The sequence below is a fragment of the Impatiens glandulifera genome, chromosome 3, assembly GCF_907164915.1.
Source record: "Impatiens glandulifera chromosome 3, dImpGla2.1, whole genome shotgun sequence".
NCBI lineage: Eukaryota > Viridiplantae > Streptophyta > Magnoliopsida > Ericales > Balsaminaceae > Impatiens > Impatiens glandulifera.
The window spans coordinates 22,310,059-22,324,677 of NC_061864.1; the positions used below are offsets into that span (position 1 = coordinate 22,310,059).

A 14,619-nucleotide genomic window follows, 5' to 3' on the forward strand; every position below is an offset into this window, starting at 1 on the left:
TAATTAAATAATAACTTTTAAATTATTTAAAAAAAAAAGTTATTTTAAAAAAAATAATAATTAAATAATAACTTTAAGTTAACTATATGGATTGAATAACCAAACTAAATTTTAGTTTATAACACATTTATTATGTTTTTGACTCGTTTAATATTTAACACGTTTTTGTCTAGGTTAACACATTTTGATCCGTTTAATAATTATTTGATTTGTTTTACCTAACTTAATATGTTTTTGACTTATTCAACACATTTTTAACTTGTTTAACTAATATTTTATTTGTTTAAAATGTTTTAACTTGCTTAATATATTTTTTAGTTTTAACAAATATGTAACTAGTTTTAATCAAATTCACACGTTTTTGACTCGTTTAACACGTTTTTGCCCGTTTAACACATTTGTGACACATTTAATATTTTCGGTCATTTAATTTGTTTCTTTTTTGTCTAATATGTTTTTGACATTATTATACATTTTTTTATCCGTTTAACATAATTTTGATTTGTTTGAAATTATTTTAATAATTTAATTACTAAATTAGTTGAAAAAATAATAAGTGAGATTAATATGGAATATTTAAATAATTCATAATAACTAACATCTTTAATATTGTAAATTCCGTTAACAAATTAATTTATTAAAGAGTCTTAAAACAATAGTGAATTAGTGATATGTTAGTTTAGTGATGTATGGTTAGACTATAATTAATAAATATAATATTAATGAGTTTTAAAATTTTTATTTATTTTTTATTTGACTGTATTGAGATCAACTTAATAAAAATTAAGAGAATATATTAGAATAGGAAGATAGTTAGTTTATATTGGATTGATAAAAGAGAATTAAATTTAATTAATTTAATTTTAAAAATTTGAATAATCTTAATCTAACCTAAGATAAATTTAACCTAATTCAACTTAATCCAAATTAACTTATTTAAATTAATATTTTAGGTTTAAATTAGGGTTTTAAAATTAAAGAAAAAGATATAGCAGCTCTGGGCTAAATCCTTTTATAAGTCGATCAAATCTCTCTCTTTAGTTTCTTTTTATATAACTTTTTCGTTTCATAACCTAACAGGTTATAGATTCGGTTTGAAAGTTCAAATTTGAATAAATAAATATTATTAATTTTTTTGTTATTTATATAATTAAAATATATTTTATAATATTATTTTATTTAAATTAACTAATAATTTTTTCAGTGTATTAAAAAGAAACTTTTAAACACGTCCAAACAGTTCATGTTTTCAAAATCTTCTTTTATGAGAAATATTATTTAATTCTTATAAAAATATTTTAATTATATAATCAATATATTTTCTCCCTCTCTGCATAATTAAATTTATTTGCGTACAATAAAATTCATATATATTTACATACAATCAAATATATGATCTTTATTGTGTCATTAGCCTACTTAAATAATAATAATAAAAAACCATCTTTACTAATTGATATGCTAAGAAGAAGGTTGGCATAATTGACTAATTGACATGAATCACTAATTATAATATTTTTACTTTTATTTTAAATTATTATTTTCAACAGGATTGTTTGAAAATTTCTCAATGCTTAAACAAATATGTTTTCTTCTTTTGAATTTAGGATCAATACCACATCTTGCAATGAAAACTTGGTGCAAAATGATTTAATCTTCAATTCTGAGCATTTGATGTTTGGTTGAATAATATGTTTATACCAAACACCAAACAAACAAACGATTCGAATTCATATGTTTGATCTAAATCTAGGTATGGACGGGACTAATTCAACATACAACATTACAATTTACAACCCGTTTTCAAAAGAAATCTCATCCGAATCTAAACCATAAGAAATGCAAAAATACACAACCATCATCAATATACATTTAAAAGTTTACTCCATTTGAGAACTGTGAAGAGCTAAAAGTGCATTTAAAACTCTATCAACCACCATATTAAAACAGTGCAGAATTGATGGTAAAAACTGTAGATTTCATCAGCTGCTAGCTAGAGTGGAGAAAACCCACAAATAAACTAGAGAAATGTGAAGAGCTACTATTGAAAACCATGTCATAAACCAAACCAATCCAAACCAAACCATACATCAGAATTGATGGATCGGCAAAAACCCACAAATAAACTAACTGATAATAAAGACCTACAGAAATGATGAAACAAAAGATCAGGAGTTTGGTTATTTATGAACTTAGACCCCACTTCAATCAAGTAACTAGCTTTATCAATAAGTGTATGATATTATCAGTTTCTCTCAATCAAAGACATGATAACAAATGTCTTTCAGCTGTTTTCCATGACAAAATAAAATAAAATAAAAAACCAACCCGAAACCAAAGTTTTCTTCACATTTTTAGATCATACCTCTGTTTTTTCCTCAATTTGAATTTGGAAACGCCTTGTATTCAGTTAACTTCATCTACGCTCTCTTCGTGGTAGTGTCCTGTGACTGAACCAGCTATCGGGTGAAGGGGGTGGCCTCGAAGTTGCACCATCATCTCTTCCACCCGAATAATGAGGCATCGACCCTCTTTGATTTTGCCAAGTCTCCCTAGAAGAATAAGACTGATGAGATTCTCGAGTCGACTGGCTTCCATGAGTCCTAGGACCTGTTTGGATAGATCTCCTGTTAAAATCATTTGTCTCGATCCAAACAGTAGGTGCAACAGGTACATCCAAGAAGTCAAAGGCCATTTCCAATTCCACGGGCATTTCTAATTCCATCCCCATATCGGCATCATCATCATTCCATTCGAATCCATAGTCCGAGTCAAGAGTTTCGACCGTGTTCAATATCTCCTCGAAATTCACTTCCATATCCAATAAGCTTCCGTAGTTCCATTCGTGTTCACCGTTATAACCCGCTTGAGTCGCGCTAATGAAATCCTGAAAATCCATTTCCTGCTCGAGCCTCGCCCATTCGTTCTGTCGCGTTGGATCTGTATTCGAGGGATGGACCTTTGGATGCTCGAGTCGAGCATGCATACGTAATTCAGAGTAGGTCCCACTAAATTTACAAGTCTCGAGAGAGCAGTTTCTCGGTTTGGAATTCATGAACTCCCGAGATGGTTTTGAAACGACAAATCCCCGAACTTTTCCACGACAGAGCGGGCACTGAAGGGTTGATTTTGTTTTCTGCCTATCGCCAAGTTCAAGCAGCCGTTCTTCGTTGTTATCATTAACTACAGGAGAAGATTTGCGAAACTGATCGAGACAGTTAGAATGACGGCGACTCGAATCGCACATGTAAGGACGGCAACCTTTTTCATGGGAGGAACACATTAAGAGAACTGCGTTATGTGGGTGATCCATGCAAATTGGGCATAGTATTTCTTCCCATTCTTTCTCGTTTCCATGCGAGATTACGGATTGCTCCAATTTTTGCTGCTCAGTATTCTTGGACTTACATGAATAAGGTGAAGCCCTAGATTGACGGATAGACGAAGCACCACGAGATGCTCTAATCTCTTTTGGCATTGTTAAAGACAAAACACTGCAAAAGGAAATGCAATAATTATTGGAAATTTTGTGTTATAAACAAGCAATGATCAATCTACAAGTTTCAGTTCTAATAGGTTTAATGAACATTCAACAACTCAAATTAGCTTTGATTTATAAATGGATCGATTTCAAAATATCCAAATAGAAACTTATATATGCAAATAACATTCGATTCATGATTGAAAATGAAATCTAGAGATGACTATGATCGTCTTAAACTTAAACAAAACAAATAACGTAATTGATTGACTCTAAAGTATATATAACTCCTCTTAACAAATTAAACCCTAATAATCTCATCTCCTAAACTAAATTCAACAGATCTTCTTCTAAGAGAACAAAAAATTTATGCTCAAGTAGAGATTGAAATTAAGCTACCTAACGGTGAAGAGAAAACCCTAATAAATTTAAAACAAAGTAATCAAAATATGACATACAGCTTTCTGGATAAACTCTTAAGAGAATCGAGAAGAAATCTCTTCCATTACGAACCCTAATTGAAAAGAAAAACATTGAATCAAATTATGAAGAAAGGATCGGTCAAAATAGAAGTTCATTGCTCATAACGAACCATAAACAGAGAAGAAACGAACCTCGGAAAGCGAGATTTCTAGCGATTGCCCAATGATCTTGATGCAGAGAGCCAGAGAGAGGAGAGAGAGAGAGCTTTATCAGCGAAGACTGGCCAAAGAGACAATGTCCGAACTGGAGAAATAAACGTGAAAGATGTATAAGAGGCGATGACCATTTTATACTAAACCCACCTATAATATCCTATGGGCCTATAAAATTATTTTTTTAGGTTTCTTTTTTACAATATTATTTTTTTATTCAAATTTATAAAAAAAATTACTTTATTGTTCAAATCAAATTTGGTCTGATGTATTTTGATTTGGTAGTTGGTGGTGAATTAAGATGAATGAATTTAGAATTTAAAATGTTTAGCAAAAAAAATTAAAATAATATATAACATTATATAATATAATTCAAATTGATAATTTTTTATTATATATATTTTGTGACTTTTGATTTTTTTAAACAACTCAATTTGTTAATATTAATTATAAATATAATGTATAAACAAGTGTAGTATTAAATTATATTTTGATGTGTCTTTTAATTTTTTAAGATATAAAATTTATTAATAATATATAAGTATATATATTGAGATAAAAAATAAATAACATTTAAATAAAATTCCAAAATATTAAATTTCAAAAAACCTAATTTTATATATTTATAAACTTATTGTTTTAATATTTTTTTTATAATATTTAAATAAAATACTTGGTCAAAAATGAAATTTAACTGTATTTAAATAATTCTCTTTTGTAACTCATATATAGGTTGAATAGGTATATTATTGACATTTTTTTTAAGTTATACTAACAGATTTAGATTTTAGTATATGAAAAATTATATTGTTATCGGTTATTTTTATATACCAAAATCACAGTATGAATCATATTAACTATATTAAATATTAACTATATATTATTCATATTATATTGTTCATACATAATAATATTAAAATTTAATTATATTTTGATTTGATTTTTAAAAATTAGGTTGTATAATTAAATTAACATGAAATGCATTTAGTGATTTTTTTTTTTGGTTAATGTTAGAGATAAAGAATAAATCTTTTAGAGGTGAGCCACAAATATAGGAGCGAAAAATTACTGATATTTTTGATATATCAAAATGCAATTTTAATTTTTTCATATATCAAAATATCCAAATAATATTTATAAATTATATATATATATATATAATACTTATAAATAATTAAGTTGTAATGAATGAAAAATTAAATTCACCTAGCTATTATGAATTTTTTAGCAAAATAAAACGATTATAAAATAAATAACCATCTTAATAAATTTATTTCATTTTCTAAATAATTTGAGACTCAACTCTAAAATTTTAGAAGTATATATTTTTTCTCTCTAACTTAAAAAAAACAAAATTCTTCTATAAACATATTTAATGTTATTTAATTATAAAAAACTAATTTTTTAAAATCAATCAAAAATATAATTAGCTATGAACGGTGATATAATATCAATATCGTACCGAAATCGCGGTATACTGTTAGTACTCAATATGAACGGTGTTTTTTTTGTGGAATAAAGAAGAGCTAGCATGACACTCCGCTTAAACTCAAAGCGCTTTTAGATAAAATCGAACCCGTGACCTTTTGGTCTCTTAAGTCAACTCTTACCACTAGGTTACTCAATATGAACGGTATGTTATTTGTATCATGCCGATATTTTGGTATACTAAAATAACAGTACAATAATTATATAATTTTTTAAATATCGAAATTTTCGGTACGGTATACGGTATGTATAAAAAAATATGGTATATCGTACACACTTACCCTTACTCAAATTTAGGGGTACAAATTCAGGTCATGTACGGGTTGACATGTTAACGGATTGAGCGATATTAACTTAAACCTGACATTTTAGTAATTCGGGTCAAAATTTCTAACTTGAACCTTGTAACCCAAAAAACTCATTGGTGCTGTGGAAGCTCGAGGTTTGAAAATTTCAACATCGATTTACGTATCAAGAATATTTTTAAATAAAATATTATTTTAAAAGATTTTAAATAATTTCTGACATCTTTTGAAATTAATTAAAAATAATTAATTTGAATTCAAATTCAAATAATTCAGAAATTTACGGTAATAAAATTACAATTTGATTTTTTAGAAACCCATTTGTGTAAACTAGTAAAAATAATTAATTTAAAATTATTATTTATTTGAAATAGAGTTGTCAATTGATTTTTAAAAAACAATAAAAATGGCATACATGTACAAACGTATTATCTAGAGTTTCTTTTTAGTTTGTAGTTTGGTGATACTTGAGAAAAGACTTTCGTGCTTCATCATCTATACCCGTGTTGAAAACGGTTTTCACTTTATTAATTTGGATTTTGAAAATTGGTTGTATAACGTTTTATTCTAACCGATAATTCTTCTGGTCCTAGGCATGCGTAGGTTTAGTGTAATTTAAAAAATTGTAACAACAATTATTTAAATGCTGGTACATGTTATCGATGACGACTAAGGAGAAACAAACCTGAAGAACATCAGTTTAGAAGACATTAGAGTTTAAAAATAAATCTTAAACAAGCCTTTGTCAAAATATCTTTTTGTGGAAATATCACAAAATATTTTGAAAATATTTTCTAATTTTTTGGGATTTTTATAAAATGATTTAAGGTTCCAAATTACAAAAATAATTTAAGTTTGGAAATGGGAATCAAACATGCCTTAGGACCGGTGTCATAGGTCCTGGGTTTATTTTATTGGTTGAGGGCTAAGAGCCCTTTGTCCTAAGTTAGAGACTCCATGGTCCAGGTTAAGAATCCTCGGTCGGGGTGTGAGAGTCTCATGGTCGGAGTGTTAAGGCATGTCGATCCTTGGCTAAAACTCTTAGTCGGGTGCCAGAATTCTCGATTGGACCTCTCGGCCATGGGTGGAAGTCATTGGTCTTGGGTTTGGAATTTCTTAGTCGAGTGTGAGACTCCTTGGTCCTAGGTCTGACTTCTCGGTTGGATGTAAAAATCCTTGGTTGGACCTCTCAGACTCCCAGCCCTAGATGAAGAACATCGGTCGGATCTCTCGGTCTTCGATGAAAAACATCGGTTGGACCTCCCGGTCTTGACTGAAAAACTTCGGTCACTTTTCGATCATAGCTAAGTGTTATCATTCGGACATGTCGGACCTAAACAAAGATCCTCGGTCAAATCTCTCTATCCTCGGTCGGACCTGTTGGTCCTCAAGAACAAATTACAGTTTTTACAATTTTGATGGAGGTTTTGATCCTTTGATCTAAGGGACTGGGTAGTTTCACAAAATATCAATCGACTTGGGTGATGATCTATTTGTTCAAAACAAGTTATGGCCAAAAATCGGGTTTTTGGTTTTAAAATTGTTTTGAAGTGTAAGGAGCTTGTCAATATCTTCCCTATACTTCATATACATGATTGGTACCAAAACATGAACATTGCATGTTCGTTTGGACCAATTCAAGAACTCAAAATTTTCAATTATTTTGAAATTTGATTTTGATCAAACATGATCTAAATAGTTGACAAACATCATTAGAAACATGTTGGGAAGATTTCTAAGAAAATGTTCTTACAGATTAACCTAAGAATAACATACCCGATTTTTGGATTTTTAAAATTTAAATTTGGGTTTTCTGTTTAAGGTTGATTTATTTATTCTAACTTAAACAAAAAGTTTGGAAATAATCTCGGGATCAATTTCTAATCCAAAAATTCAACAACCATACAATATACAAACTTGTGAATATTGACATATAAAAATTTCAAATTCAAACTAGAAGTATGAATTAAAGGATTACTAGAAGTATCAAGTTTAAAATATTAGAAAAAAAAATTAGTTTTAGTTTTAGTTTGTAAATATTTTAGATAAAATTAATATTATTCAAATTTAACTAATTTAAAATAAGTTTTAGTTGGTAAAAATAAAGTTTAATCTTAAACTTAATATTAACATATATTTTATCTTATCGGCACTCACTTAACCCCTCAATTGACCATCATTTTGTGACTCACACTTTTTCATATGCATTTTTTATTCCTTCGGTAAACCACCTATAAATCTTAGTCGGCCTGATTTGAATACATACCTCTTATATCTCGTCGAACTCAACCACTAAATTTTATCTTTTGACTCACACTTTTTCACATGCCTCTTTATCTCCTCGGAAAACCACCCACTGACCTTAATCTTGTGACTCACACTTTTTCATATGTCTTTATCCCTCGACAAACCACTCACCAATATTAGTCAACCTATCTTTTACTCTTACTTCAAAAAATCAACAACCAATCCCAATTGATCACAGATCTCTTATTCAACGTCAAACCAACCAAAAACCATCACTCGACATTCATGTCATGACCTCACACTTTCAAATGCTCGTCAAACCAATCGTTAATTCTAACCTTACACTCGACAAACCACCCACCACCCGACCTCTATATCGTGACCTCACACTTTCAAATGCTCGCTAAACCAACCACTAATTCCGACCTCACACTCGACAAACCACCCACCACCCGACCTCCATCTCGTGACCTCACACTTTTAAATGTTCGTCAAACCAACCACTAATTCCGATCTCACACTTTTAGATACCTATGATTTATTTAAAAGTTATGCCACCATATATTATAGTCAAGAATACATTTTTGAAAATATAAATTTGCATGTTTTGGGATTCAAACCCTAGTCTTATGCATGAAATGTAAACACATAAACCGCTAGATCACTTATGATTGTTGAAGTAATTTTATTATTTTGTGTATGTATATATATTTTGTATTTAATATTTATTACCAATTAATTAATTTTTATATTAACATAGAAAATATTTATACTAATCAAGAAAATATTATATATATATATATATATATATATATATATGAGAAAAAAAATGTATGATAAAAGATAAAATGTATTTATATAAAATTAATGATGAAAAATAATATAATATATATATAAGGTATCACCACCTGACATGCATCCCGTGACCTCACACTTTCAAATATTTGTCAAACCAACCTTTAATTCTAACCTCACACTCGAAAAACTACCCACCATCCGACCTCCATATATTATAGTCAATAATATATTTTTGAAAATATAAATTTGCATGTCTTGGGATTCAAACCCTGGTCTTAAGCATGAAATGTGAACACTTAAACTACTAGATCTTATGATTGTTGAAATAATTTTATTATTTTGTGTATGTATATATATATTGTATTTAATATTTATTACCAATTAGTTAATTTTTACATAGAAAATATTTATCCTGATCAAGAAAATATTATATATATATATATATATGTATATGATAAGAAAAAAATATATATAATAAAAGATAAAATATATAATAAAAGATAAAATTAATGATGAAAAATAATATATTATATATAAGGTACCACCACCCGACATGCATCTCGTGACTTCACACTTTCAAATACTTGTCAAACCAACCCTTAATTTTAACTTCACACTCAAAAAACTACTCACCACCCGACCTCCATCTCGTGACCTCACACTTTCATATGCTCGTCAAACCAACCACTAATTCTGACCTCACACTCGACAAACCACCCACCACCCGACCTTCATCTCGTGACCTCACACTTTCAAATGCTCATCATACCAACCATTAATTCTGATCTCACATTCGACAAACCATCCACCACCTGACTTATTGAATATATAGTTAGTTAAAAAGTCTTTTAAGACATGAGCCTACTATAAGTTAGTATGAAGAAAAACTCAACATATGTAGACTATGGATCTCAAGAACTAGGTTCAATGGGATAATCTAATCGTACTAACTTGGAATATTATTGTTGAGAATTAACCCTATAACGAAACAATATATATTTTATGAGGGTAAGCATATCGTTTTTAATGATTCTTTGTGATCAAAGAGATCACCTATGTGAGGGAGAAGTGGGGTCGCTTCGAAGGAATTACACGGCTCAATTTTAGACCCTCTCACAAAACCAGACACGTGTTACATGGCCAAAACGGACACAACCATGTGCGCTTGACATTTATCAAAAAGAATTTTATGTGAAATGTGGAATCGTTTACACAAATGACATAATAGTTTAAGGACATTAAGTCTACTAATCAATTAGTAAATTTATATATACTTTTATAAAGGAATGTTCAAAGGGTTACACATACATATCCTATGTAGGATTCAAATATTGAACATTTCAAATGGTTAAACTTTTAATTTCTATTAATGTGGTGGATTGTTGGAATTTTAAACTAATTCTATTATTTAAATAAAAATAAAAATTTAGATAAATAAATTAAATGTAATTTAATACAAATAAATATAAATTCATACCAAATTGAAATTAGAATTTTTGGTGAAATTTAATGTCAATGAAAAAAATGGATAAGATCGAATGTCAAGAGTTTAGAAATGTCAAGAATTTAAAAATGACAGTCGTTAGATTAATAAATTAATTTATTGTGATGGTTTAATTTTCAACTATATATCCTTGATGTTGAAACATTTATATATCTCATATCTCTTCTTTACTCATTTTATTATCTCTCTAGAATTCATAAGGTTTTTCTTTATTTTCTTGAGTGTTTTTCGATTTCTTTACTCAATCGAGTGTTTTTTGAGTTTTTCACTCAACTGAGTGTTTTTCGAATTTTTCACTCAATTGAGTGTTCTTTGAGTTATTGACTCGTCACATTTCCGTTAAAAACCTAGTGATCGATTTAGATACTTTGTCAAGTTCGATGCGTAGTGATTCATATGCTTAATCGCTAGATTCGTTGTACTCAATTCACATTTATTTAGATTAAATTACATTTAAATTATTCATCCAAATTCTCATTTTCATTTAATTAATAAAATTAGTTTAAAATTCCAACCATTAATACCTAAAACATTTTTAATTCACATTTATTTGTTTTCAATTCACATTTATTTGGATGAAATTATATTTAAAATTCCAACAATTATCACCTATAAAACATTCTCGACAATTTTCATCTAGGCTCATAAATATTTGGTAAAAAAATCATAATTTAATTAATTTGTTTAACTTACTTTAATATTATAAATTTCAAACAAATTTATAGTAAATCACCTTAAAATAATTATAAAATTGTTAATCTTGTCTACAATTTTAATTTTATAAATTTATTATAATATTTAATATCTAGATTCTCATTTAATTATTTTAATTTACGTACGTTATTTAATATTATTTATAAACTATTTTTTTTATATATAATTTTAAATTAATAAAAATTAACTCCTTATTTAAAAAAATTAATATTTATACTTACATAATTAAGCTCCTAATTATTTTCAAACAAATCTTTTCAATAATTAAATTTTACTTTTTTTTATATAAATTTAAATATATATAAAATATTTGAATAATTTAACTCATAGTTATATTTTTTTAAAATTAATAATCTAAATGTAATTCAAATAATTGTTTTATTTTTGTTTTCTTATTGAAAAATAACTGTCACATTACCTTTTTTTAAAATTATTTAATTAATCTATTAAAATACTAAAAAAAATATTTTTATTTTATAAAATAAAAAATAATAATACAATAAACCCAAATTACCTATTTTTACATTAATATAATTTTTTTAAATAAGCTCAATACAAATTGCAAATAACCCATCATCAAACAAGACAAATATTATTAATTGACCCACATATGCAGGCTGCAGCTGTATAATTAAAAAAAAAACTAAAATAAATAAAACTCTTCCGCTCTCCAATAATAGAGGGAGTAGGGACACACAAATGGATGAACATTTAAGTTAAAATATTAACAAAGTATTAAAGGTAAAGTTAAGCTCAAACTAATCAAATATAATATAAAACTCTAAATCTCATCTATTACAGATTATAATACTAATTAATTGATGAAATATTAAAATACTTTTTATTTTAAATTATTTTTTTATTATATATTAATAATTTAAAAAACATTTATCAAAAAATTCTAAACTTTAAATAATTTCGAAACATTATCCTCCCTCCCTAATTTTGTTTGGCTTTGTTCGGATTAGAGTTATTTGAATAACCTACATAAATTTATTTAGAATTATTATCTTTCTTTGTAATTTTGTGGAAAAAAAATTATTGATAATTTTGATAAAATAATGATTATTTTTAATAAAAAATTAAAAAGTATTATAATAATTTAAAATAAAATGTATTTTAATATTTTAATTAATAAATTAAATAATATAATAAATAAGAGTAAGTAGAATGATGTTTATTTTATTTAATTCAAATTAAATAATAATAAATCGTTGTAAACATTTTGAATCAATAATTTGGTTGGATATAAAAAAGTAATGATAAATTTTTATTTTGAAATGATAAAAAAAAAAAAAAAAAAAAAAAATGAAGAAGAAGAAGGAAGGATCAAACCAACATTATCAAGTAAGTTGTTCTAATCATTTCTTCTTCTCATATCTAACTAATTGTTAACATCAATATATATATTCAACAAGGAATGAAGTGGTCATTTCTATATGGGATAATATTGATCATAAAAAAGGTAGGATGACAAAGTTGACTAAGCAAGTAGAGTTGCAAAGCCAGTTGGGATTTGGGGATCAAACCCTTAAAAAGAATGGCTTTGAAAACCAGGTTGATTCAGGGAAGAAGAAGAAGGAGGAAGGATCAAACCAACACTATCAAGTAAGTTGTTCTAATCATTTCTTCTTCTTCTTCATATCTGTTAACATCAATATATATATTCAGCAGCAAGGAATGACAGAAAACGGAATCAATACCTCGAATGAAGTGGTCATTTCTATATGGGATCAAATCCAAACCCAAGGAAATCTCACAAAAGATGAGTGCGAGAATCGTCTCATCATACGAAGAGTCCCCCCTCTTCTACGAAGAAACAAATTCTACAACCAATTTTACGATCCAAAGATAGTTTCTATCGGTCCCTACCACCACGGCAAGCCGGAGCTGCAGATGGCGGAGAAATTCAAGCCACGGGTAGCTCAACTCTTGTTTCCGAACAAAGACGACGTTGACTTTCTCTATAACAAAATCCTCGAAATCGTCACAGAGTTGAAGAATTGCTATGAACAACAACAACAATTGAATGATCGCGAGTTCGCCCAGATGATGTTCTTAGATTGTTGCCTCATTCTAGCCTTATTGGAGCCTTGTTTTCCCCAATCACCCTTTAGAAATGGACAACCCATGGTCATCTCTAACTTCAACCTCTCGTTTACCTCAATGTCTTACGAATCCTTCTTCCTACTCGAGAATCAACTCCCCTTTCGCGTTCTCGTTCTCGTCACCCGACGATTGTTATCGATCGACGATGGTGAAGCCACTAAACGCATCTTTCAAGCAGTTGATGCCATGCCCGGACTCATGTTGCCTAAAAAGGTAACGGAGTCGGTGGTGTCGGTGTCGGAGTCAGAGGAAGCGCTGCCGCCGCCGCCGACGACGATAATCCATCTCTTCGAATTGCATTACCGTAAAATTGTGCCTAATCCGTTGCCTTGGTACGAAAACCGCCGCCTGAATATTGAGGATCTAGTTTTCAATTACCGTTCAGTTACAGATCTGAAATCTAGAGGAATCCATTTCCGGCGAAGCAAAAGCGGTTTGTTAGGAGACGTAAACTTCACATCGTACATATTATGCGGTAAGCTTGAAATATCGCCGATCTTCATAAGTTCAAACTTCGATATAATGATATCAAACACGATCGCGTACGAACAAAGTCCGTATGGTCCGCCGATGAGGCCGCAGTTGATATCGTTCTTAACATTCTTGCAATCGTTGATCGATAGTCCGGACGATGTGAAGGAGTTGAGATCTAGACGGATAATCAACACATTGGGGATGAGCGACGAGCAGGTGGCGAACATGTTTCAGAAGATGAACGTGGGAAAAGACGATCCGAATATGTATTATACGGTGAGGAAGAAAATCAATGATCATTATAATAATTGGATGAAGACGTCAATGGCTCATCTGAGGAAAACCTACTTCAATACTCCATGGGCATTCATTGCATTTGTGGCTGCTGCAACTGCTCTTTCAATGGCTATTGTTCAAGCCTACTTTACCATCCATCCTGTTCAATCAAACAACAATAATTAACTTTAATGTATCAATTTTTTTTTTGTCAAATTGACAAAAATTCAAATAATTGTGTTATCTAAATCAATGAAATAAGACCTCTTCATCCATGGCTCTTGACTTTTTATAGTTGTCAGAGATCAGTGTAAATTTAGGTTGAGTTGTCGAAAAATTGAACTAACTCTGACTTTTTTAATAATTTTGGTCAAAATCTTCTACCTAAACGTGGTCTGTTTATTTATAAATGACTCAAATCCGTTCAGATTCACCAAATCGGCTCGATATAATTAATATTGTATTTCTCTATTTTAAATTAAATGACATTAACACAAAAAAAAATGAAGTTAAATTACAAATTCACTTATAAAAAACACTAAAAAAAAGTGAGTGGAGAGAAAAAGACAAAACAAAAACTCTAAAAAA

The 14,619-nt window shown here is 28.8% G+C and overlaps 2 protein-coding genes across 3 annotated transcripts; one reads left to right on the forward strand and one right to left on the reverse strand.

The window, feature by feature from the left end:
* Positions 1-2,156: 2,156 nt before the first annotated feature.
* On the reverse strand, positions 2,157-4,231 carry LOC124931155. Of its 2 annotated transcripts, XM_047471551.1 has the most exons (3): positions 4,096-4,231; positions 3,940-3,995; positions 2,157-3,494 (listed from the first exon to the last, which is right to left on the reverse strand). In XM_047471551.1, exon 3 carries the CDS (start codon positions 3,476-3,478, stop codon positions 2,417-2,419), a length of 1,062 nt encoding a protein of 353 aa, XP_047327507.1. In that variant the 5' UTR covers positions 3,479-3,494; positions 3,940-3,995; positions 4,096-4,231; the 3' UTR covers positions 2,157-2,416. The 2 variants fall into 2 exon arrangements, with proteins under 2 accessions (XP_047327507.1, XP_047327508.1); XM_047471552.1 differs by lacking the exon at positions 3,940-3,995 and having other exon boundaries at positions 4,096-4,220.
* Positions 4,232-12,488: 8,257 nt separating this feature from the next.
* On the forward strand, positions 12,489-14,235 carry LOC124931285 (UPF0481 protein At3g47200-like). The gene is made up of 3 exons (XM_047471718.1): positions 12,489-12,519; positions 12,638-12,780; positions 12,844-14,235. The coding sequence occupies exons 2-3, from the start codon at positions 12,643-12,645 to the stop codon at positions 14,215-14,217; spliced, it is 1,512 nt and encodes a 503-aa protein (XP_047327674.1). The 5' UTR covers positions 12,489-12,519; positions 12,638-12,642; the 3' UTR covers positions 14,218-14,235.
* The last annotated feature ends 384 nt before the right edge of the window (positions 14,236-14,619 follow it).

Excerpts from the sequence above, each read along its gene's own strand:
- LOC124931155 (XM_047471551.1), bottom strand. The coding sequence starts at position 3,478 with ATGCCAAAAGAGATTAGAGCATCTCGTGGTGCTTCGTCTATCCGTCAA.
- LOC124931285 (XM_047471718.1), top strand. The coding sequence starts at position 12,643 with ATGACAAAGTTGACTAAGCAAGTAGAGTTGCAAAGCCAGTTGGGATTT. Across the intron at positions 12,781-12,843 it reads GATCAAACCAACACTATCAA|CAGCAAGGAATGACAGAAAA; the intron begins GTAAGTTGTTCT and ends ATATATATTCAG.